Source organism: Sus scrofa, chromosome 15, assembly GCF_054392235.1.
Source record: "Sus scrofa isolate SSC_HxYL_T2T_F1_AM1 chromosome 15, Sscrofa_HxYL_maternal_Yorkshire_Landrace_v2.0, whole genome shotgun sequence".
Classification (NCBI taxonomy): domain Eukaryota; kingdom Metazoa; phylum Chordata; class Mammalia; order Artiodactyla; family Suidae; genus Sus; species Sus scrofa.
The window spans coordinates 89,260,267-89,286,703 of NC_139397.1; the positions used below are offsets into that span (position 1 = coordinate 89,260,267).

The following is a 26,437-nucleotide window of genomic DNA, read 5'->3' on the forward strand; positions in this document are numbered from 1 at the left end:
GACCTTCACGTTCTTTTATTTAATTGAGCTCTGATGTTTACTTGCAGATTTGGTTATTTCTCATAAATGGTCCCATCAAAGACTTTTGAGGGTTTAATACCATTATGTCCACTCACTGTGCTTTCTAATGACACCACTGGGGTTGTGGCTGAGGGCGGATTATAGTAAATCAAGAGATTACTAATCTTTAAAAAAAAAAAATAACATGGATCTACATCCATGACTTGGCTAAGCAAGGTTGCATTAAGAAAATGAAATGTCTGTCAAGGGGAAATGCATGTTTCCCAATCAGGAGCCAAGTGCATATTTTATTCTGTTTTCTCCTATTTACTCTGTATGAGTAAGCTGTGTTTTGCCTTTGCTGCCTTCAAAGTTGTCTCTACCTCTTATTTGAGCTGTCTTTGATTCTTATCTTGTAAGCTTATATCACTCTTTAGGTTTATATTCTGGCATTAAGAGGATATTCTCATGGAACTACAAGCAGCTCTTAGACCAACTGGAAGTACAAGATGAAGAGCTCAAAAAAGAAAAGCTGATTATTAATAGCTCTTTAACCTTTTGGTGTGTTCTTTTTCTCACGCAAAGGGAAGGAAACCGGCATTTGCCTGCCTTACATGCCAAGTGTTTTACATCAGTGTCCCATTGACTTTCTGTGGCTCAGGTGATGTAATCATATCGCAGGAAAATGGGCTCAGGGTGATGAAATGATGGAGCCAACTATCTCACAGCTAGTTAGTGGTCCAATCAGGATTTGAACCCAGGACGGCCTGTCTCCAAAGCGGCTTGGCTTCTTTTTATATGGTGAGCCTTCCTAAAATAAAGAGCAGATTCTTTGGAATGTGGATATTCCTACATCATGTATCAGTGGTGAGACAGTAGAGGGCTTTGAATGGGAGAGGGAGAAAGTAACTGTCCTGGCCAATCAGAATCACTTTAGTTTCTTCTTCAACAGCCACCTCCCAACTCTGTATTAGCTGTGGTACAGAAATCGAATGAAGGTAGATGCCCAGTTGGCAGGAGCAGCCTCAGCTTGGAGGTTTGGAACATGTGAGAACACTCCGTGCTGATTATGGAACTATCATCTCTCAGCTCTAAACCTCATCCTTCTAATGTTTATGGCTTTGGGACTGAGGCTCTAAGATCCACCTATGCTCCTTTGCCAGCTCTTTCTCTATTGTTTCTGCCAATGTGGGGCGCTAGGGGGGCCGGCAGGGCTGGAGGAGAGGCTGGAAGAGAGAGCCCAGACCTGCTTTTCCTGTGTACTTCCTTTCTTGAAAGCGTCACTTCAGCAGTGGTTCTTCACCCAGTAGAAGTAGTTGATCTTCAGCAGTTGATTCTGGTTTCTTATTTGCCCCCCTCCCCACCCCCACATTCCTAGAAGCAGCTGTGTTACATCCCCCTCAGAGGCATCATCCCCAACTTGGGGCTGCCCCCACTCTAGGTGTCTGGGTCCAGCCCTTTGGGGTCCCTTCCCAGCTTCTGCTCTCGGCCTACCCCCACCCCCCAGGGCTCTTGGCTGCTCTTACTTCCCCTGTGACATCTCAGGATCACCTTTGTGTCTTTCAGTTCTCCTCCCCCAATTTATCTCCTTTCTTGTATTAAATTCTCCCTGTTAAAATAACTTGCAGTTCCTTTTTTCCTGACCAGATCTTCATGGACGCACTTTCTTTCAGCGAAAACTCCTAAGCTGGAGTGAAGTGTGGTGGCAACACACACTACCCACTGCTGACGTGAGGGATTTATAGACAAGTTCCATTAGGCTCATATTTTTCCCGCACAGTTCTGTCCTGGGACATCATGTTAACTGCGAGAAAGGAATAGGAAAAGGTAGCCCACTGAGAGAAGCTGTCTATCCTAGAATTCCATTGGCCTCTGGGTTTGGGGACATTTTTTCTGGGTCTTAGTTTTCTCAGCTGTAAAGTTTCAGTAATATTAGTTACAAAGTCAGGTTGAAGTTCAGAGAGTCAAGGTTCTTGTGACAAGTATAAGGCCTTGGATGAAAGTCAGCTATTATGATCCAGTAAATATTATAATGCTGTCATTGGACTCAATCTGTCTGTGAGAAGGAGTTTGCCAAGGCGGTAGGAGTCTTGGAGCGATAATTGGGTGGGGGCTGTGAGGGCTGATGGAGACCAGTCGCTGAAGACCCACCTCTGTCCTGGCACCATGATCAGTGCTCTACAAGTACTGTCATTCAACTTCTACTGTTTTATAGACAGAAATACTTCTGCTGATGTTGAGAGTCAACCTTCTTCATTATTCTCCATTCTTGTCCGTGTGTGAAGGGCACAGTCCATTCTGTTTTTCACAGTTGTCTTTGCTTGTGAAACAGGTATAGGATAGGCAGTTGGTGTTAAAATTGATTCTTTTTCTGGGGGAGTGTTTGGCATATGGGTAGGTCATGCACTTAAATGAAAGAAGCTTTTGGGAAACTCCTTCATGAACTGCTCACTCTGTTTTGAAATTTTGTAATGTTACTGTGTTATTGCTAATTCACCATTGAGCTAAAGGGCACTGTCCTTGTTTACCTCTCCACACATCCAGGAATCTTCAGTGGGGACCGGGGCTTAAACCAGGCATTGTTCAATGACCAAAATTTGTGGTTTTGAGGCACCAGTGGACAATCCTTGTGGTTCTGATATCTGGACCCAAAGAAACGGTCACAGACCTATGAACATGTGTGGCCAATTAAAAACAGAAATATTGGAGAGTGCAGTTCTCAGAAGAGAATAAGAAGGGTCTCTGTTGCATGCGCCTTTTACTCCTTCATTTTTAGTTGATGTCACTAAAACATTGAGCTCTTTTCCTCTTTTGTGAAACAGTCATAATAAAATCTGTTTTCTTATCCCTTGGAGATATTTTGAAGATTGACTGAGATGAAGTGTAAAAGTGCTTGGTGAATTGTAAGGCACCCGGCAAATGTAAGGAATTAAAGGATTAATGCATTACAGGAAGGCTTGGAACTCTCCCAGACCTAACATTTAGCTTGAGGGCCAATTTTGAGGCAAATCTACCAGTAACAAGGTCTTGTAAGACAATCTGTCAGCAGACCTTGAAGGCCTGCTTCTTGCACCTCGGCTTTCCTCGGCTGGTCCTCTGCAGAAGATGAGTGAGTGATAAAGGATGCCTAGACCCCGCCACAGAGTGAGGATGAGGTCAGTGGCAAGGAAGGTGTCTGATGGGTACAGTTAAAGGGAACTCTGAGGCACTCTGGCAGAGCTCTTGGTTTCTGCTCTGTGTCAAAAGCTGACAGATGTGCTGGAAGTGGCAGTTAGAGGTGGAGTTGCCGAAACTGCAGCAAGTAAGTTAAAAAAGGTACAGCTGACAGAGTGACAAATTCTGTGAGGGTGCAGGAATATCTCCTCAGTGAGAGGTTCAGAAAGTATCATTCTCAGTGTGCCAAGGAGAGCCGATTGAAAATAAAGCCTTCCTCCTACATGTACAATATTCCCCAAAGATTTTACAGACAATTGTGGTAATTTCATAAGCATCATAGTGCTATGAAAACATCCGCTTACTCCTGGTGATAATACCTTAAAGACTTTCCTGACCACAAAGGTATTTTTGTATAGAAATATACACTATTCCGTTTTTCTTCTTATAAATATCTTTAATGCCTTCTACATCTTATATTGTGCAAAATTCAGGGGCATTTTTTATTGTTTGAAAAAAAGACAATTTCTTTGATTATTTTGAACTTCATCTTGAATGGCTAGGTTTTATGTTTCTGGAACTCATGGTGAAAGAGCTGAAGTCTAGAGTTTTTGTTTATTTTTTCAGAATCCTGGAAATGCAGAGCAAGCAGAGGCAGTTTTGACACTTCTCAAGTCAACTTGGGCTTTCCAAGGATCTCAGCTTTCAGTTGGTGGCACTCAGCCTTCTAGTCTCTGATCTGCACCTCTGATGACGTTGGAGTGGACTTGACTGACAGGTCCCTTTACTACAGCTTTTTACAATCTGGCTGTAATTTTTCAGCAGCCTCTTGTGAATATTTTTTAACAACAGCAACAACAACAACAACAACAATAAAAACAACAACAACAACAAAGTCTTTGCCCATGATTATTTATTAATGAAAGAGGCCCATTGTCTAAGGATTCCTTCTACTCCCTTAAGTAATAGAATAAAGTAAGATTCAGAAAAGAATCCTTAAAATACTAAAAAAATAAAAATCTAAAGTTAGAATAGAAAAAGATGAATGAGGAAAGGTTTATGAGATTCAGGCTGTTTATTCTTGAAGCAGGAGGAATGCAGGATGATTTAATGAGTGTTTTCAAATACTTGAGGAAGTTATTGACTGTACTGTCTCTCTCCAATGGGCTGAGAGAAGAGGAAATAGGTTTATATTTCAGCTCAAAAGAATGATACAGGAAGACCATTTTTGAGTCACGCGTGATGAAAAGCTAAAATAGGATACCAAGGGAAGACTTTTTTTTCCTACTTTTTATTTTGAAATAATTATAGAATCTATAATTATAGATTATAGATTCACAGGAAATTGCAAAGAAATGTAGTTCATGCTCAAAAGAAGTTTTTGAATGACTGCTTTAGAAAGAAAGTGTGGCTTGGAAGAGGGAGGCTGGACCAAGCAACATAGTTAAGCTCTTAAATTTTCTTGTTCTTTCATGAATCTTTGCCATCCTTGTGTTCTTCCCCAAACAAGTTTCCTTCCTACTAGAGATTACTGCCCAGCACAGACTATAGGTCCTTCTAATGTGCGAAATGTGTACCTCTTATAATGCCAATCTAAGATGAACCAGCATTTACCAAAAATTTCCCAAATGTTGAACACTGCACTGTGAGGTTTACATTCATTCTGTCAGTACTTACACATATTCTGTGAAGTAGGTTTTATTGTCTTCATTTCATAAATGTAACTGGGGTTCAGGAATATTAAACAGCTTTAAAACATTCTAAACTCAGAGCAGATTCATGTGGGATATGGACTGGCTCTAAAAAAATGTTCCTTTCTACCCGATGATGCTACCTAGAAAAGAAATTCATATTTTTTCCTAAGGAGAGAACTGTCTTCTGTCTGTACGCTGCTCTGTGTGCTGTCTTCCTCTGTCTCTGCCCTTGTCCCATTGGTCTCAAGATGTCAATGATTTAGAAATATTTCCCAACGTGAACAGAGTGTAATTCTGACTTTCATTGTCTGGATGAAGAAATAGAGAAGTTCTGTGGTATCTGAAGGCACAGGCAGAAACAGTTACTTTCTGGAGGCATCTCAAAACTCTCTCAGTGTGTTTAGTGAATGCGGGAAACATTTTTCTTGAAGTGATTTCCATTTCATATCTTTTGGTGTTCCTGTTGACTTGAATCTCATCCTTTTCTCAGCTTGACAAGGCACTGAAATGGCATTTTGTTTTTCTTCCACCTCTTCTTCTCTCCCTTGTCTCAGGCACAGTGGAGTCCTTTGCTTGAGGAGCTCCATGGAATTAACTGAATTGCAGCTGTCTTAGGGCTTTCCATGTTTGATTTTGAGGTTACTGAGGTTCTGAGTCTTACTTGGCATAGAGGTTATTGAGTTCCTCTCAATTTTAAAGATATTTATTTTTTATTTTTTGGAATTTAAAGTTTGGACTCTCATTTTAAGATGTTGAAAAACCTACGAAAGCATGAAAAAGAATGTTAAGGTAAGCCACAGTCCTATTATCTGGCAATAGCACATCTTCAGCTTCTTTTATATATTAGAGATTTGTCTGTGTATGCTAAGTGGTCGTCATATAAACATTATTATACCTCTTGTTTTTGAGCATTTTTCCATGTTATTAAATATTCAGTGAACACATTTAATTGCGGTTTACCTTTCAAATAAATATAAAGCATACACATGCCCAAACTTAAATAACACAGAAAATTATGAAATGCAAATTAAGCTTCCTAACCCCCTCCAAAATTATCACTGTTAACAATTTCTCACTACTCTTTCTGATAAAAGTGTTTTTTAAGTACACAAATGAATATTATAATTGTTGTGCTGTATGTTGCATTTTGCATTTACAATTGTGTCTTGAAGACATACCTTATTTTAACAATCTTACAGAATTCTATCATATGGATGGGCTGTATTTCACGTGGGTCCTTCTGATAAATACTGTTTCCTGTCTTTTTTGTTATTTCAGGCAGTACTACAATCAGCTTTCTTTTAAAAAATGCCAGTGTCCCTGGAGGGTAAATTTCTAGTAGAATATATAGCAGGTAACACCCACAGGGGTTTAGGCAGTTTGACAGTTCTCAAATGCTGGTAAATTGCTTTTCAAAGACTGCATCAGTTTGCACACGGAGGAATTTACCGGAGTACCTGTTTCTTCTTACTCTCGCCAGTATTGGAATTTATTAAAATTTCAAATTTTTTGCAAATGTTATGGGTGATAATGGTACAGTGTTGTTTTTTTTTTTTTATTTTCCCACTGTACAGCAAGGGGGTCAGGTTATCCTTACATGTATACATTGCAATTACAGTTTTTTCCCCCACCATTTCTTCTGTTGCAACATGAGTATCTAGGCATAGTTCTCAATGTTATTCAGCAGGATCTCCTTGTAAATCTATTCTAGGTTGTATCTGATAAGCCCATGCTCCCGATCCCTCCCACTCCCTCCCTCTCCCATCAGGCAACCACAAGTCTCTTCTCCAAGTCCATGATTTTCTTTTCTGAGGAGATGTTCATTTGTGCTGGATATTAGATTCCAGTTATAAGTGATATCATATGGTATTTGCCTTTGTCTTTCTGCTCATTTCACTCAGTATGAGATTCTCTACTTCCATCCATGTTGCTGCAAATGGCATTATGTCATCCTTTTTTATGGCTGAGTAGTATTCCATTGTGTATATATACCACGTCTTCCGAATCCAATCATCTACAATAGCCAGGACATGGAAACAACCCAAATGTCCATTGACAGATGATTGGTACAGTGTTTTGATATCAGCTGTTAAATAACTGAGCATGATCATCTTTTCATATGTTGATGGGTCATTGTTGCTCATTTCTGTGAACCATCCATTTATATTCTCTATGCAGTCTTTACTAAACCTCCATGAGCAGTTCACTGGCATTCTTGTCCTCCAAATCCTCACATTATCAGACCCAGCCTGAAGAGTATGAAATGGTATCTTTGCATTTTCCCGATGATGTTGAGTATCTTTGTATGTTTATTTTTTATTTTATTTTTTTGTCTTTTTAGGGCTGCACCTGCAGCATATGGAGGTTCCCAGGCTAGGGGTTGAATCGGAGCTGCAGCTGCCGGCCTACACCACAGCCACAGCAACGCGGGTTCTGAGCTGCACCTGCGACCTACACCACAGCTCACGGCAACACCAGATCCTTAACCGACTGAGCGAGGCCAGGGATTGAACCCATGTCCTCACAGATACTATTGGGTTCGTTAACGACTGAGCCATGATGAGAACTCCTATCTGTATGTTTATTGATATTTGTTTTCTTTTCTGGAGATTGTCTAACATGTTGGGACTTTGTCTAGAGTTTTTGTACTGCTAGAAAGAGTCCAATGGCTGTTTCCTGAGATGGTCTTCCAAAACAGCAGAAAATAAGAACATCATAAATTGATGTAACCATTAAATACCTAAATATATAATTTCTTAGAAGAAATATTCAAAATAGGAAAATAAAGCAGAATAAATATATAGTAATAAAATTATAGTATATATAGTGATAACATTTTTTAATGAAAATGTGGTAAACAAAGTATGAAAAACATGGCAGAGTATGGGAGAAGAGCAGCAGAAAAATGCTTAAACGCTGATAGTATTTATCTTTGGATGATGGCATTCCTGGTGATTTTATTCCATGTGCTTTTTGTTACTTTTATGTTTTCTTTTTTGTCTTTTGTCCTTTTAGGGCCACACTTGCAGCATATGGAGGTTCCCAGGCTAGGGGTCTAATTGGAGCTGTTGCTGCCAGCCTACACCAGAGCCACAGCAACATAGGATCTGAGCGGTGTCTGCAGCCTACACCACAGCTCACAGCAATGCTGGATCCTTAACCCACTGAGTGAGGCCAGGGATCGAACCCACAACCTCATGGTTCCTAGTCAGATTTGTTTCTGCTGTGCCAAGATGGGAACTCCACTTTTATGTTTTCTTTATTGTACATGACTTTTAAAATCCACAAAAGTTATAAAAATGAAACTTCAATGAAATCTTTTTTTTTTTTTGTCTTTTTTTAGCTATTTCTTGGGCCGCTCCCGCGGCATATGGAGGTTCCCAGGCTAGGGGTCGAATTGGAGCTGCAGCCACCGGCCTACGCCAGAGCCACAGCAACGCGGGATCCGAGCCGTGTCTGCAACCTACACCACAGCTCATGGCAACGCCGGATCGTTAACCCACTGAGCAAGGGCAGGGACCGAAGCTGCAACCTCATGGTTCCTAGTCGGATTCGTTAACCACTGCGCCATGACGGGAACTCCTGAAATCTTGATGACAGCTAGAGATTTTTTTGAGCTTTTGGAGATCATGAACTATTGTACAATTTATAATTGTCTTGGCCCCATGCATAATTCTCTCTCACTGCTAAGTTCATTATAATTTTATGAACCACACCACCTTTTCCCCACCTGGGTTTTATTGTTGTCCAGCGATGTAGGAAACACAGGAGAATGACAATGCTGAATTCCTCTGATAAAACATAATATCAGTTGTTATTTTTCAAACTTTATCCTATCACGTGCTTTTTTTATAGTTATGATTTTAGTATATAGTGCCTGCTTTTTAAAAGTACCATTCTATTATAAATTTTCATGGCCCCCAAAGTGATGTGTCCTTTTTAATAGCTATGTCATGTTTCATGGGGTCTTTGTACTCTAATTTATTTAAATATTACACGTTGGAGTCACCCTAGGGTTCTTGAATCTCTTTTCTTATTTATTTATACTCACCTCCCAGATGGTTTCATCAGTCTTGTGGCTTTATGTGCCATGTGTATGTTAATGACACCACGTTTGTGCCTCTAGCCCCAACCTCTCCTGAGTCCCAACTGCCTACTGGACATTTCCAGTTATAAGCCTAAGAGCCTGATAAGCCTAACTTCTTCCAAACTAACTCTGTCAATCAGGTATTCAGGCCAAAGACCTGTCGACATCTTTATTCATCTGTTCCTCTCTCATCCCAAAATCAGTCCAGTGAACGCTGTGGGCCTAACTTTCAAGACAGTCTGAGGACTTGATCATGTCTCATCACCTCTTTTGCCACCACTCCCTTTACGCCACTGTCATCTCTTGCCGGGATAACTGGAGAAACCCCCCAGTTGGCCTGGCTACTCCCCATCCTCCCTCCTCTTCTGTCTGTTCCCAAGAGAGGAGCTAGGGATTCTGGTAAAATATAGATCAGTCATTTCAGTTTTTGTCTTAGAGTCCTGCAGTGGCTTCCTGCCTCATTCAGGGTAAAAACCAAAATCCTTCAAATAGCCCCTAAGGTACTGTGATGTGGCTGCCTGTCACTCTGATGCCCTTTTCTCCTCTCACTCTTGCTAAGTCTGCCCTAGCCTCATTGGCCCTCAGGACATGCCTTCAACATCTCAGGCATACTCCTTCCTCAAGGCCTTCGCCCTTCACTGCTGTTCCTTCTAGAATGTTCTTCCTCTACTTGTCTTCTGAGTTGATTTCATTGCCTTCTTAGGAATCTTCTCACTTTCTCAAGGGCCTTCCCTGACCAGTCTGTTGTTCAGTCCCACCCCATCCTTCTCAGTAGGCTTTATTTTTCTCTCTAGTACTTTTCACTATCTTGCATCATGCTTCATTATTTTCCATCTGCCTTCCTCCCTGCTAGAATGTAAACTACACAAAAGCAGAGGTTTTGTTCACTGCTATATCCCCAGTGCTTAGAGCAGGGCTGAGGCATCATAGGTACTCAGTGAGTCATTTGTTAGTGAATCATAAAGCTGTTTACCATTTTCCCTATTATAAATGATGGTGCATGAAAATTTTTTAGCTTTCTAGTGTTTTTTTTTGTGTGTGACAGATTTCTTTATATAAATACCTAAAAGTGAGATTTCTGAGTGAGGGCCTTTGACTATATCACAATATTTTAACAGTGTTTTTTGTTTGTTTGTTTGTTTGTTTGTTTAACAGCTGCACCTGCGGCACATGGAAGTTCCCAGGCAAGGGACTGAATCTGAACTGCAGCTCTGACCTGTGCTGCAGCTGCGACAATGCTGGATCCTTTAACACACTGCATGAAACTGGGAATCTTATCCTGCACCTCTGCAGAGATCCAAGCTGTTGCAATCAGCTTCTTAACCCACTGCCACAGGGGGAATGTCAATTCCTTAACAGTGTCTTTTAAATCAACTTTTAATATTTTAGACAAAGGAGAAAATGTTGTTTTTATTAATAGATTATGTTAGGACTGACCAGGTCTAAAATCTTATCTAAGCTATTTAACCTTTAAGACTTTGAGCAGCTCTTTTAACCTCTTTGAAACTTAGTTTATATTTCTGTAAAATGGGACTAAAATTTACTTGGAAGAGGTTGTTGAGCTTAAAAAAAAATGAATAAAACATTGCAAAAGACTTGACACATTGTAACTGTCAATAAATAAACATGAGTTTCCTCTCTCCATAGTGGCCTTCTTTCCACTAAATGTTTTCTGAAGCAGTTTTATTTTAGAGTTGTCCAATACACAGTCCCACATATACACCTGATCACTCAGGCACATGCACACATGTAAAATCTAGACACACACCCACATAGATTTCAGTATCCAATCTGTACTGTTCTCATGAGTTTTACATTTTGAATACTTTGTGCCCCTAGCCATGGCACATCTATAACTGGTGGATAGTGGAGTTTCTGGAAGTACTGGTGATCAAGCAGGGGATTGAATCAGTCACCTCTCTTCATTCCTTCTTTCTTGAATGTTCACTTGTGTGTACTTAGGTTTCTTTCCAGCACAGTTTGGGGTGGGACGTTTGTTATTTAGCCTAATTTGGTTTAAATATTTAATCAGTTGTTAATTGGTCATGATTAATTTCAAAGACCTTCCAAGTACTTTTTTGTTTGTTTGTCTTATAATGGCCGCACATGTGACCCAAGCCATAGCTATGGCAATGCCGGATCCTTTAACCCATTGTGCCAGGCAGGAGATTGAATCTGCACCTCTGCAGCCACCCTAGATGCTGCAGGTTCCTAACCCATTGTGCCACTGGGGGAACTTCTTCCGAGTCCTTTTGTATTTACCAATATATTTACCATTTTTGATGTTTCCATTCTTTCCTGAGATCTAATCCTCCCTCTGATTTTCTCCCTTTCAGCCCAAATAACTCCCTGTAGTATTCTTGAAGCAGTGGTTTGGTGGCAGACAAATTCCCTTTATTTTCCTTTCACCTTTGTTCTTTGAAGGATGGTTTTAATGGATAAGGGATTTGGGGGTAATAGTTTTTTTGATTTTGTTTTTGCTTCTAACACCTTAAAGATGTTTCACTGTGATTGAGCTTCCATGATATCTGATGAGAAGTACTTTGTTTTTCAAATTATTGTTCATTGTATGTAATGTGCCATTTTGTCTGGTGACTTTCAATATTTCCTCTTTACCTTTGGTTTTTCTTTTAAATTAAATTTTATTTTTTTAAATTATTTCCCCAATACAATTTTGCTTTTCTACTGTACAGCATGGTGACCCAGTTACACATACATGTACACATTCTGTTTTCTCACATTATCATGCTCCATCATAAGTGACTAGACAGTGCTACACAGCAGGATCTCATTGCTAGTCCATTCCAAAGGCAATAGCTTCCAATCCACCCCACTCATTCCCCCTCCCCCTTGGCAACCACAAGTCCAAGTGCATGATTTTCTTTTCTGTGGAAAAGTTCATTTGTGCCCTATATTAGATTCCAGATATAAGTGATATCATATGGTATTTGTCTTTCTCTTTATGACTTTCTTCATTCAGTATGAGAGTCTCTAGTTCCATCCATGTTGCTGCAAATGGCATTATTTTGTTCTTTTTTATGGCTGAGTAGTATTCTATTGTGTATATATACCAATCCAATCATCTGTCAATGGACATTTGGGTGGTTTCCATGTCTTGGGTATTGTGAATATTGTGCAGTGAACACACGGGCGGATGTGTCTTTTTTTAAGGAAAGTTTCGTCTGGATATATGCTCAAGAGTGAGATTGCTGGGTCATGAGTTTGTGATTTTTGTTCAGGTTTTCCTTTTTTTGAATTTATCTATTTTGGAGGTTCTTGAGCATCTTAGATCTGTTTGCTTATGTCTTTTATCAGATTTGGGAAGTTATAGATTATTATTTCTTCTAATATTTTGTCTTCCCAGTCTGTTCTTTTTCCCTGAAATTCCAATTACACATATGTTAGCCTTTTTGAAATTGTTCCACAAATCTTCAGTGTCTGTTTCTTTATTTTTTTATTTATTTTTTTATTTTTTTCTTCTTATCTTTTGTCTTTTTTGTTGTTGTTGTTGTTGTTGTTGTTGTTGCTATTTCTTGGGCAGCTCCCGAGGCATATGGAGGTTCCCAGGCTAGGGGTTGAATCGGAGCTGTAGCCACCGGCCTACGCCAGAGCCACAGCAACGCGGGATCCGAGCCGCGTCTGCAACCTACACCACAGCTCACGGCAACGCCGGATCGTTAACCCACTGAGCAAGGGCAGGGACCGAACCCGCAACCTCATGGTTCCTAGTCGGATTTGTTAACCACTGCGCCACGACGGGAACTCCTTTTTTTCTTTTTCTTGCTCAGATTGCATGATTTCTATTGACCTATTTTGAAGTTCACTGAATGTCTTTGCATGTCTTTACCCCTAAAATTGGACCCTATTTTCCTCATTCTCTGTTAATATATTAGATTGTATTCTGGACATTGTGTATGTTATGTTGTAGACATTCTGTTTTTTTTTTTTTTTTTTTTTTTTTTTAACATTACTCTGAATAGTGTTGAGATGTTTTGTGTTAACAAGCAATTTACTCAGGTTCAAATTGTGGCCTGTAGTGCCTGCAGTCAGTGGACAGTGGCTTCAGTTTCCATTCAGGTCTTTAAACCTTATGTACAAGGTTTATGTACAAGCTCCTAGATGCTTTCAGTTTACCCTGTACATACAGGGTTCAGGGGTCAGCCAGAATCATGCTTTTTTTTTTTTGTTTGTTTTAAGAATCTTTGCTTCTTTTATGCTCAGAATTAGGGGTTAGCTTCCCTGGCTTTCCCCCTTTCACAGTTCTCTAGTCTCTCTGATTTCTCCAAGCTCTTTCCCTGGTCCCTGCAACTAGAAAGACAGTGTGTTTTCCTGTCAAAGCTTTATCTGCTGCTGTGATTGTCTGATCTCAGAGTCGAGCTGCAAACTAAATATATAAATAAATAAATGGAAGCTCACTCTCTGCTGGTTTCCTGCTCCAGCTTTTGACTTCTCTCCAAAATCTGCTTGCTTTTATTTTGTCTCCAGAGCCCTCAGGTAGTTTTGGGGTTTTTTTCGGGGTTGGGGGAGGGTCTGCATGTTGTGCAGAGTTTTTAAAGATGAAAAATCAACTTATCAGGAGCTTGTTTCTCCACATCAAAAACAGAATGCTTCTAATTATTTTTTAAATTGAAATCTTTACGGAGGTAGTTGTAGGTTGACACGCAGTTGTAAAAAGGAATCATATGTCCTTCCCCACTTACCCCCCAAGGGTGAGATTCTGTAAAACTATAGTGTGACATCACTACCAGGATATTGATATAATCTATTGAACTTACACAGATTTCCCCAATGATGCATTTGTGTGTGTGATTTGATTCACATATGTAGGTTTTGTGTGCCCACCACCAATAGCCATCCGACTTTGAAAAGTGTAGGAAATTGATTAAGAGTCAGAAGGACTAAAAGTCTCTGGCCATGCTCCCCACAGAATATGATCTCATGGTATTAAGTGATTAGACCTGACCTGTGCCTGTAAACATTTATTTATTTTTTATCAATGTCTTTTTTTTTTTTTTTGTCTTTTGTCTTTTTGTCTTTTGTTGTTGTTGTTGTTGTTGTTGCTATTTCTTGGGCCGCTCCCGCGGCATATGGAGGTTCCCAGGCTAGGGGTTGAATCGGAGCTGTAGCCACCGGCCTACGCCAGAGCCACAGCAACGCGGGATCCGAGCCGCACCTGCAACCTACACCACAGCTTACGGCAACGCCAGATCGTTAACCCACTGAGCAAGGGCAGGGACCGAACCCGCAACCTCATGGTTCCTAGTCAGATTCGTTAACCACTGCGCCACGACGGGAACTCCCGATGTCCTTTTTTCCACATTGTAAATTTGTTTGAGGGCAAGAATTATTTCATGTTTTGTGTATATCTTTAGGCCACCCCTGCCCAGAACTTACCTTGGTGCTCTGTGCAGAGACGTTCAATTCATGTTTAAAACACAAATACGTGTTGCTAAATGGAACTAAAAAGTAGGACTGTCTTAGGTGTTTCCTCTGCTTTTAAATGGAGACTGGTATTTTTCAAAGCTTATTATATTTACTTTCAAATATGTTATACTACATGAAAGTACTTCATAGGTGTTTGATCTTTTGAAGTTGGTGTTGCTGCCTTTGATAAAAAAGTAATTAGGTGAGCTTTTCCTTGTAGAGGCAGTCATCAAAGCTTGAAAGTACATATTCCCTTTCAACTATGATATGTGTAGGTACTGTGCCCCACCCTATGTCTGTCTTTCATTCTGTTTTTTTTCTCTCCTAAGATAACCCTGTGAAAGACAGCTTTTGTGAACTTACTCTCTTGGAGCCAGCAGTGGAAAAAAAAAAAAAAAAATCCAGCATTTTTCTAATGGACCAAGACAGTAGGTGATAAAATTATAGTAGTTTTGTAACTATATGGGTTTTATTTGGTACTTAATATGCTCTTTCTTTAGAAAAAAAAAAAAAAAGGCTGGCAGCAATTCATAAATCCTTTGGAGAATAAACATAAAATTTATATATTTTCATAAAATCTGATATAAGATATATCACATATATTTTTATATATCACATACTACTTTTAGGAGGATAAAAATTATATCTTTTTCTTCTTTTGATTGGGATTTGAAATTGTTTTCTGCCTATCTGGTGAAATTTCTTAAATCTTGGAAATTAAGTGTTTGGCTCTCTGTACTGGATCAGTTAAAAAGAGAATGCCCAGCTGAGAGGCTGGTAGAGCCTACGTGATAACTCTGTGGGCAGCTTTGACTTCATAGGGTCAATGGAAATTATATAAACAGTATTTGAGCAGTCAGTCTCTTACCCTCTGCATCCCAAATGAAGATTCTGAGTAGATGTGGGTATTTAAGGGAGTTAAAATGTATGACCCATATGAGAAAAGTAGGAAGGGCACCTGCCATTGTATTTTAGCTTATTTTTTCATTCATTCATCCATCCATCAAATAATCATTGAGTTCCTGCAGTATTCTGGGCTTTTCATAAAAGTATTCTATGACATAGTTACTTCTTTCAAAGGAGTCCATCGGTTTGATTTATTTGGCATACCCATCATGGGCCATTTAAATGGTAAGGATCTTCAACTTTGAATTGAGTTAAATTCTTTTAAATTTGTCTGTCACTCCTCACCCCCCCCCCAAAGAACTGTCCCCCCGCAATCCTCAGATTTGGGACTTAGCCTGGTCGATAAATTAAGATGGGGAGCTGATGATAACGTTGACCTTCCTGGGAGAGAAATATCATGTCCTCTGCTTTCCTTCCCCTGGAGGTAGAGGCCACTCACCTCCATAAACCTCTCTGCAAAGCCGAGGGTGTAAAGCCTCATCGGGTTGAGGGGAATGAATGGGTTTGTATGCTAGGCTCCTTGGAGGTGGGGTCTTCTTTCACTAAAGCCATTCCAGCACCATGAGAGAGACCACAAACACAGGGAAGAGGGACACGCATATTCATACAACTCTCCCATGTGAAGTGTGGGCCCAGCACCCTAGAAGGCCATGGGAGTTGATAAGGGAGCTGGAAAGAGTTGGGCCCTGGGAGAAGGCCCTTGTGGATGGGCTCGGAACCTGAGGCATTGCTGGTGCGGATTCAGTGTAGACCCAAGCCAGGCCCGAGGCTTGATGATAAGGGTTACTACAATTTATTGCCCAAATGGGGAACACTCAAAAAATCATTGCAGCAGAATTTCAAACAGGGATGCTGTTGTCAGTAAGGGTGGTACCATGAATAATGATGCTGGGACAGTCAGACTGTGAGGGTAAACTGAGGTAGGCAGTTACTCTTCCTGATGGACCCTTGTCCTTTTTCAGTTGCCTGTCTTGGATTCTGGTTTCTTCTTTGCCTGGTACTTTCAGAACTTGTTGAGTATGCATGGCTTGTCACAGCATAGCTGAAGCTGAGTGGGTTACTGTACCCAGAGAGTCACAGTATGTAAATGCTATGGTGTGAAACCAAACACATGGCTCACAGCAAAGACTTTAGACAAAGAAACCATGTGACATTAGGTTTTAACAAATACATGCATTTTTTTTTTAAAATTTTATTTTCCCACTATACAGCAAGGGGGTCAGGTTATCCTTACAAATACATGCATTTGTATATATACACACCTTATATACTTATGTAATGATTATTATAATTTTTTACATATGAGGACACTGAGGTGCAGACAGATTAATTTCTGAAGCTCGGGCTCCTTAGGCAGATAGTTGCAGAGAAAATTCCCACCCTATCCTTTGGACATTGCTTTAAAAATATATTTACAGAGCATCTCATTTATATGATGATTTTTATTATCAAAATTTGATAAGTTCAATGATGAAAGCATATGCCATCCTTAAGATACTGTTATTAGTTCTTGAAATCTAAAGAAGTGTTTCTAAGAAGTGGTTTGAAGTTTAAAAAGAGGAGGGGTGAGGTGTAAAAAACATGTTTTTATTGGAAAACATACTAAAAGAACTTCTTTGAATGCTTTTGAATCATTTACTGGGAGATGATAGGAAAAGTTGTTTTTGAAGACATTCTGTTGAGTGGATTTCTTGACTCTCTTACTTGCCCTCTACTCATTGGTCTGGGGCACACAGAGAAGGTCTGTTAACTTGTCAAAAGCACTCACGACAATAGTAGCAGGAGTGAAAACATATTTCCAGAAGGTAGCCAGTTGATCAAATTTCTTGACCCTCTCCTGGGTATGCCTAGCATTGTCATGGCATATTCAGAGATGAAATGATCAACCTTTGCATTTAGACTCTTCCTTCTTTTGGGGCACAGACATGCCCACAGCATGTGGAAGTCCCTGGGCCAGGGACTGAACCTACATCACATCCGTGACCCAGGCTGCTGCAGTGACATCATCAGATCCTTAACCTGCTGTGCCACAGGAGAACATCAGAAGAAGAGAGCAGATCATGTACTAGACCTGAAGGTTGTTACAAGGATGCTGATGACAAATTCCAAAAGGGAATCTGAACATAATGTTTCAAAAGTTATGGGAATTGGAACACAGGGGAGAACTAGGGCGAAATCTAACAGGAAAGAGAAGAAGGTAGCCATTGGAAGTACTGATTTTGGCCTTTATACCAAATTAATCTTACTATTTTACCTTTTGTTTTTTTTTTTAACTTCTGCTGATCTCATGTCGTTTCACACCCCTGGTTATACCTAATGATGAAGAGGCAAATAACCACGAAGTAGGAAACTTTGTCAAAGAAATAAGTTCTGGACTTTCTTCTCTGATCATTGCCCATTACCCATCAAACTTTATTTATTTCCACTGGCTACATAGCTCCATGATGACCGTTCACAACAGTAATCTCTGTTAAATAACCCAGAGTTATTTTTTAAAATTTCATTTTTTTTTTAAAGAAGGTAGAGGTGTAGGTTATATGTTTTAGAAAACTTTACATTGAAAAGAATTCAGAGGAGTTCCCATTGCACTCAGTGGGTTAAGAACCCAACATAGTGTCTGTGAGGATGCCGGTTCCATCCCTGGACATGCTCAGTGGATTAAGGATCCAGCATTGCTACAAGCCATGGTGTAGGTTACAGATGTGGCTTGGATTTGGAGTTGCTATGGCTGTGGTGTAGGCCAGCAGCTGCGGTTCCACTTTGATCCCTAGCCTGGGAACTTCCATAGCCACAGGTGTGGCCCTAAAAAGGACCAAAAAAAAAAAAAAAAAAAAAATTGAGAATGCCAAAATTTGGGAACACTCCAGTTTCTAGAATTATTTACTAGAAAAATGTGGTTATTCTTTCTTCCTAACTTCATCCCAGAGAGACCAGTGAAACAGATTTTATATTGTACTTTCTGTGTGTATCTTTCCTGGTTTGGGCTTCCATGTGCAGTACTCCATCTTCCTTTTTGGATAAATTTTTTTCTCTTTTCCTTGAACTAGGACCCAGTAGGAATAGATATGGTACCATGTATGTAAACTTCCTTAGTCTCACTTTTAAAAATTTCCTTCTTTGTCTGCTGTTCTTGAATCCCATTCACTAATATTAAAGGAGCTTCAGCTGGGATTTACTCATGGTATGTTTTGTATATGTATTAGTTGCTTTTGACCAACATTAAATTAATATGGGTAATACTTTCACATGATATTATTTGTATTTGTAGAAAATGTTAAATGTCACTACTGAAAAGGGACATTTATCATGCCTTAGTTCTTGAACATTTAGTCTAAAACAACTCTAATGCTTTTCTTTTAAAAAAAGTTTTAGAGGAGTTCCCGTCGTGGCTCAGTGGTTAACGAATCTGACTAGGAACCATGAGGTTGCAGGTTCGATCCCTGGCCTTGCTCAGTGGGTTAAGGATCCAGCATTGCCGTGAGCTGTGGTGTAGGTTGCAGATGCGGCTCGGATCCCTCATTGCTGTGGCTGTGGTGCAGGCTGGCAGCTTCAGCTCCGATTCGACCCCTAGCCTGGGAACCTCCATGTGCCACTAGAGCGGCCCTAGAAATGGCAAGAAGACAAAAAAAAAAAAAAAAAAAAAAAGTTTTAGAGACAACGTCATGCCTTTGGGATCTCATGCCCTCTACTTGCCTTCCTTCAGTGTCTCATTCACACATCAAACAGCCAGAAATTCAGCAATTCGGCCAAGTCTTCCTGTTCTTGACATAGTCGTTTGCTTAGGGTAAAAGCAGTGTAGCTGATGCTTACAATAATTTCAGACTTTTTGACTTGGTTGGGACATCATGCTTTTTGACATCTTTCATTACTCCTTAGAAGAAAGCAAATAACCATAAAGCAGATAATTTTAAGAAGTCATAAGAAATTGGAGCAGAACATCGAATACTCTTTTTCTTTTTTCTTTTTAGAGCCGCACCTGTGGCATATGGAAATTCCCAGGCTGGGGTCAAATTGGAGCTGTAGCTGCTGGCCTACACCACAGCCACAGCAACTCCAGATCCTACACGGCAGCTTGTGGCAAGGCCATATCCTTAACCCACTGAGCTGGGCCAGGGATCGAACCCACAACCTCATGGATACTAGTCAAGTTCTTAACCTGCTGAGACACAATAGGAACTCCCAGGACACTTTATAGAGACAAAAATGACCAGTTTTTTGACTAGCGTTAATCAAAAACATATTCCCTGTACATGTAATCAGATGGTTAGTAAACCCTTTCTCATAGTAAAAATGTAACTTGACTTGTCAATAAGAATATAAATTACATCATTTTAAAATCAAGATTTGTTTGGTTTACGCCTCTTGCTTATGCAGTTTTGTTTGTCGTTTGATAAGTCTTTCTATCTGTTCAGTCCCATTAGAACTTGAGAATCAGGTGGTTTAAATGTTTTAAAAGGATTTCTTGTTTATTGCTACTGTTGGGCGATTAAAGGAGAGAAAAAGAAATTAAATCTGCTTTATAGGTACCAACATATGCGTGTTGATGTCTACCCATAAAACCCTATCAACACTTTGGGACAATTGAGTAATATTTCACTGATGACATTGAGAAGAGCTATAAAAAGAATAACCTGCATTTTTTTCTTTTTTAGATTTGTAGCTAAACCATGTGCCATAGCCCTCAACATTCAGGCCAATGGACCACAAATTGCCCAGCCAAATGCCATTTTGGAAAAGGTCTTCACTGCAATTACAAAGGTACGCTTCTCTTTCTCTGGGATATGAATTGTCACGGCCACTGTTCTCTATCTGAAATCATTCAGTTCCTTCTCTCATAGGTCTGAGAACTACTGTTTGACTCACTTCATGCTTGAAGGTGTACTCTTGGATAGCACACAAGTGTTGTGACTAGACCTAAAAGGGCAGAAGCTGAATATACGTGGGCATGTGTGAGACCTGTTGGTTTACTGCCAAATTGATGCGAGAAACTTGTTTGGGAAGAATAGTCTAGATTAGAGAGTGATTGGGCTAATTCTGTGCCTCATTCTCACGGGACCTGAAGCAGTACGTGTATATACCTGTTGGATGGGACTTTGTGGGGGCCACTGGTGGAGCTGCAGAATGTAATTAATGTAAGTATGAGAAAGTGTGCGCGTATGTTCTAGTGGTTGTGATACACAGGCAGGTGTGAACGAAAAAGGGAATGACTAAGGGAGAGAAGAGCTGCCCTATGAAGGCATGAAGAGCAAGAAACAGGAGAGTTATAAATTACAGATTCACTGTAGAGACGGTGGGAGAGGAGAGACTCATTCTGGTGAGTTAAAGTCCAAACCAGAGGTGGGAAGAGGAGGACAGGGCAGGGGAGGAAAAGATTGCCATTCGCTGCCAACTGCTATCTCCTTAAGAACAAAAAGGGGAGGGAGAAGACAGAAGTCAGAAACCCTCAATCTCAGGTCATGAAAAAATTACAGCAGGAGTTTCCTGTCGTGACTCAGTGGAAATGAATCTGACTAGTATCCATGAGGATGCAGGTTCAACCCCTGGCCTCACTCAGTGGGTTAAGGATCCAGCGTTGCGGTGAGCTGTGGTGTGGGTCGCAGAGGCGGCTTGGATCTGGCATTGCTGTGGCTGTGGTGTAGGCCAGCAGCTGCAGTTCCGATTAGACCCCTAGCCTGGGAACCTCCATATGCTGCAGGTGCGGCTCTAAAAAGACCAGAAAAAAAATTACAGAAAATCGTAACATCCACTTATCTTATTCATATTCATCTCTCTCTCTCTCTCTTACTCTTTCATGGACAAGAAGGAAGAAAAGCTTAACATTTTATAAGAAATGTTGTGTGGAGTTTCTGCCACGGGTCAGTGGGTTAAAAATCCAACTCCAGCAGCTTGGGTTGTGGCAGAGACACAGGTTTGATCCCCAGCCAAGCACAGTGGGTTAAAGGATCTGCAGCTGTGGCCTGTGGCTTAAATTCAATTTCTGGCTCAGGGAACTTACATATGTCATGGGTGTAGACGTTAAAAAAAAAAAGAAGAAGTATTGTGTGTTTGTATAGCAAGTGGTTCATTTTCCCTCTTTCATTTTTTTGGAAAAATTACGCAGGCTTCTAAGATGTGATTCAGCCATGCTAAGCAAATTTTATTCCTTTTTTGGTATCTGTGTTGTTAACTGTGTGCCTCGCTTGCCTCTCGTCTTTGCAAACTATTAATTCAAATATTCAGACATGTTTGTTTATTTTTTGGCCTTCATTTCTGCCAAGATTCTCTAGGGTTTTTCCCCTCTATTCTTTTAAAAAATGGTATTTTCCCCTTTAAAAGTGGAAGAAAGCACCCAGTACTTTGTGGATCTCTGCTAAGGAAGAAGAGTAGAATAAATGGAATTTTAGGAAAAGCTCTTCTGGTAGTTGTGTGGGATGATTTTAGATTGCCAGCTTCTAGCCTGAAGGGGTTCATGTCCTATAGTGTTTGAAGGAAGAAAATATTACGGGGAAACTTGCGTTTTTATTTAATACATCAATTTACTGCAGCAAATAACTTCCCCTCTAAGAAAACAGATGTGGAGGGAGTTAGGAAGTTCATTTTTTAATCGCATATTTGTATTTACCTTGTGAACCACTCTAAATGCATAAAAAATGAATTTTCTACCCAAATGTTATGCTTCCCTTTAGAAATCCTGCGGTGGACATTTTATTTCCCTTGCCTTATGTTTTGTATGGTTATGGCGAAATTTTCTCTATAAAGGTAATGAAAGGATTTTGCAGCCAGGTTGGCTGCTCTGGAGGATATTTGCTTCTAGCTAATTTTAATGATCATATTCTCTCAGTTTCCAAGGTGATTCTTTTGGAAGTTTCTACATGATTAAAGCAGAAGCCTCAGGTTTTGAATATAAATGCAGCGAAAGTTGGAACTGTTTTTCCTTGAAATCTTTGCAAGTCTCCAGTGTTATTTGTGTTATAAGAAAGCAACAGATCAGTTGACCAGAATAATAGTAGCAGGATTTGTGGACTTTTAAGCAGTGATCATCCAGCATTGTGGCCTTAACTGTGCATGATTCTAGGTCAGGTCACCTTTGGGAAAAGGCACAGTTATCATCTTTCAAATGTGAAGGAATACACCCTCAAAACTCTTAAAATCTGCTATGTGTAGGACTGGCTGCGTAATTAGTGGGGGCCAGTGCAGAACGAAAATGTGGGGCCCTTGTTTAGAAAGCACAAAACGCATGCCATTAAAGGCATTAAAATATAAGGCTTTTACTTTTCATGTACAGTCTCTCTTGTGACCTGTCAGGATGGTTTTTTTTTTGTTTGTTTGTTTGTTTGTTTTTTTACTTGCTATTTAATGGCATGCTCGCTCAGGCATAGGATATTCCTGAGGTAAGTGCAGACCCTGGCAGATAACCAGGGACCCCACCCTGTGATTTAGTGCACACCCAGCCCACTAGCTGCTGGGATCTGTCTCTTGCCAGCTCCTGTGCTAACATGCCTACCCTTTTCTGGCTGGAGAAGAAGGTGAGACAGGCCTCTCCCCTTTCCGTGGGACTACTGACCCAACCCCTGGTGGACCGGTGACCTCCAGTGTATTTCGATCTCTCCTGCAAGACACACACGGTGCCTGGATTGAAGTGAGCAAGAAGCTGGTCCCCAGTGAGTCATCCACCAGTGTACTGGGATGCTGCCAACCCAGGGTGCAGATGACTATCCTCATACCCCATCCTGAGACACTATGGGATATGAACACACAGTTCCACCCCTTTCCATGTTTGCCCCAGGCAGCAGTAGTGACTTGGCAGAGTGGGAAGAGGAAGGTTGGGAAGCTGGGGGCTGGGGAAGTAAGTTACCAGACTCGTCTGGGGGTAGTGTGTGAGCCAAGATTCTGAGCCCCTGACACATGCTCCCCTGTCTCAGTGAACTTCAATACAAAACGCCATTCCCATAGTAACATTATTAAGAATTTCAAGATGGCAGCCATAGAACTTTAAACCCCAAGTGTGAGCCCTTCTGAATCTGGATCGCTGTGTGAGTTCACTGGTCACATGCCCTGACTGAGCAGTTCTCATCTCTGAAATCAGCTGATAAATTTGAACTGCTTTACTCTTCAGCAGTCTTTTTTCCCAAAGTAACATCTATTTGTCTCTCGCTCTCCTTTTTTTTTTTCTCTGTAAATTTAAAGTCTTATACACATTTCAGAGGCTCTACCTTTATTGCAAAATAATCTGAAGCATTGGTTTTTGAATCAGACCTGAGCGGCATATTGAAACTTTGGCTCTGCTGCTTCCTAGCATTGTGACCTTAGGCAGTAAGTCAGATAGTAAATGAGGGAGCATTTATTTGGGCCCGGGGCTCCCACTCTTTAATTTGCATTTGGCATACCCAAGGATTAAATGTGGATTGCTGCATCTTGTTTCTAGAGATTCTGATTCAGAAGATTTGTGATGGGGTCAAGGGACTGGTGTTGTCAGACTCATTCAAATGAATGGAATGATTACTTTTCTTTAGTGAATATTTTTGAGTTTGTATTTCTTAACTGGCTCTATACAGAGTTATCTGAATTTGTGATGGTATCCAAAGTTATCAATCAATTAGTCAGTTTATCTGTTTATTGATATATCTCTATCTTTTGGCAGATATCTATAATCCCAATGCCTCATTTTCTAATCAAATCAATTCTTGAGCCATTAAGGGAAGAATATATATGTCAGCTATGAAACCAGGTTTTATGATCCAGAGAATTAATATCATAATCTGCTTTTGGTATATTATACTATATTTAAAAAATTATAGGCAGGTTTCTTATAATTTGTTCTTCCTCTTTCTTCTCAAGCCTATTTCCTTTCTTTTCATTTTTCTTTTCCATCCTTGTATGGGTTATGTTTATTAAAATTAACCTTGGTTTTCTGGTATAAAAAATGTCTATATAAGTCAAAAGTATTCAATTTCTTCCCCTGGAAATTTTATAAAAATATACACACAAAGAAGAAAGATCTCACAAACTTTATTTTTGGCAAACTAAGATATATATATCTCTAGATTTCAAAATATATAGAGAAGCTAAACAAAAACAGTTGAGGTTGGGCAGAAGCCAGATAGGAGAAAGTGAAAAGCATGTAGTGTGGATGGAGGACCCAGTGGGGGTAGATTTCAGGAAAGCCAGCAAAAATGACAGCTCCTAAAGGTGAGACAAAAGCTCTATCCACTGTTTGTAACACCAGGTTCAGGAACTGGTGAGCAAGGCTGGCAGATGCTTTCCTAGACTCAGTTTAATTCAGAGAAGTAGGTGAAGTACACAGAACACCATGTGGAAGGCACATGTTCAGGACACCATGTACCTAAGAGGAAGCTAATCTGCAAAAGCATCCTCCCTGCTTCCTGTACTCCCAGGACCTGGTCAAGAAAATCCAACTCACTCAATGATAGGTAGTAAAGAAGGAACACACAGCATCAAAGGCAAGATGCTTTACTTGCTAACAAAGCTTCCTTTTGCTTACTTATAAGCAATGCTTACTAAAAAAAATTGTCTCTGGAAAAAATGAGGCCACTAGGCAAAACTGAAAACTGTGATAAAATATTTTACCATATTTTTTTTTTTAAAAGCAATAACCTGTGAAGGAAGGCCACAAAAAAATAAATAGAAGACCTAAAGAAAAAAAACAGTTGGTCAACACAAAGAGATGGAATGTGAGCTGGATGGTTCAGGAAAAAGTAATAAAACTCATAGAAATGAAGACAAAATTGGAAAGAACACAGGAAACACTAGACACTGCAGAAATCTCAGCAGAGAACATGGGAGATAGAAATAATAAAGCTGAATTAAATGAAATGAAAAAGAGCTAAAAATAATTAGATATGTAGGCCAAGCAGTTCTAGTATCTGTATAATTGGAACTCCTTGAGGAAAAGCAAATAGAATAAATATTGAGAGATATAAGTCAAGAAAAATTTCGTAAAAAAAATGGAGATTTATTTTAATGTGTTAATTAAAATGTAAAAATTGAACTAAGAAGGTTTATACCAACACTTATTAAAAATAATAGACTTGAAATGTGAAAGAATTCTTTGTGCAGGTAGGCAAAAATGAAATCACTTACTTAGGAAAAAATATCAGCGTGGCTATAGTCATCTCTGTAGCAATATTCAATAGAAAAACATTTCTAGTAGTTCCTGTCATGGAGCAGTGGAAATGAATCTGACTAGGACCGTGAGGTTGCAGGTTTGATCCCTGGCCTCGCTCAGAGGGTTAAGGATCTGGCATTGCCATGAGCTGTGGTGTGGGTCACAGACACGGCTCGAATCTGGTGTGGCTGTGGCTGTGGCTGTGGCTGGCACCTATGGCTCTGATTTGACCCCTAGCCTGGGAACCTCCATATGCCATGGGTGTGGCCTTAAAAAGCAAAAAAAAAAAAAGAAAGAAAAGAAAAGAAAAACATTTCCAGCATTTTCAAGGAAAACATGAAAGAAGAATTTTATATTTAGGCAAATTGTTTTTACAGTGTAAAGGCCAAAGACAAACAGATTTGAACTCGCAAAAATTGGGGGGAATTGGTCCTGTGGGTCCTTTTTTGAAGAAACTAAATACATTTAAACCGTGGAACTGAGATAGGAATATGAGGATTAGGATAAGAGAACAGGATGTAAACAGTGTATGTTCTCGCAATGTAGAAATAAAACAGCTGACAACAACTGAAAGGGAAAAGGGAAGGAGGTGAGAGGTAGAATAAATTCACTAATTGCGTGAGCTCTAGTAACTCAGAATCAAAGCTTATCCCCTCAAACAGCCAAATTGAGTAATAGAAGTATAAGCATATTTAATTGTGCAAGGGTAAACTCTATGAGAGGTAAAATCACTGACTAATATTAGATGGGGAAGGAAAAGGAAATATGTAAATTTTAAATACTGCTCATCTGGAATTTTTATTGACTGAGACCAAATAGAAGAAGAGTATTTTGTCTCTATGTAATCAGTAGAATAAAAATTACCCACAAAAATAAAGGGAAATAAACCATATTTATTTATTAATTATCAAAACATAACAATGTCAAGTAACTATAAACAAATTTATATATTATATGAATGCATGTAAATGGCTTTAACTTGTCTAATAAAAAATAATTCAGATTTGGTCACATAGTTTATGAGACACCTTCAAATAAAGTAATTACAAATATTGAAAATAAGAGTGT

General features: G+C 39.8%; 1 protein-coding gene across 12 annotated transcripts in view; it reads left to right on the plus strand.

The window, feature by feature from the left end:
• Positions 1 to 26,437, plus strand: part of CERS6 (ceramide synthase 6) — a 334,531-nt gene that overhangs the window by 74,910 nt on the left and 233,184 nt on the right. For all 12 annotated transcript variants that reach the window (XR_014829507.1, XR_014829508.1, XR_014829509.1 and 9 more), the window contains exon 2: positions 19,917 to 20,022. Coding sequence is in view for 3 of the 12 variants with exons in the window: in XM_021075469.2 (XP_020931128.1) it covers positions 19,917 to 20,022 (106 nt within the window). In the remaining 9 variants the exon portion in view is untranslated. The remainder of the gene's footprint in view (positions 1 to 19,916; positions 20,023 to 26,437) is intronic.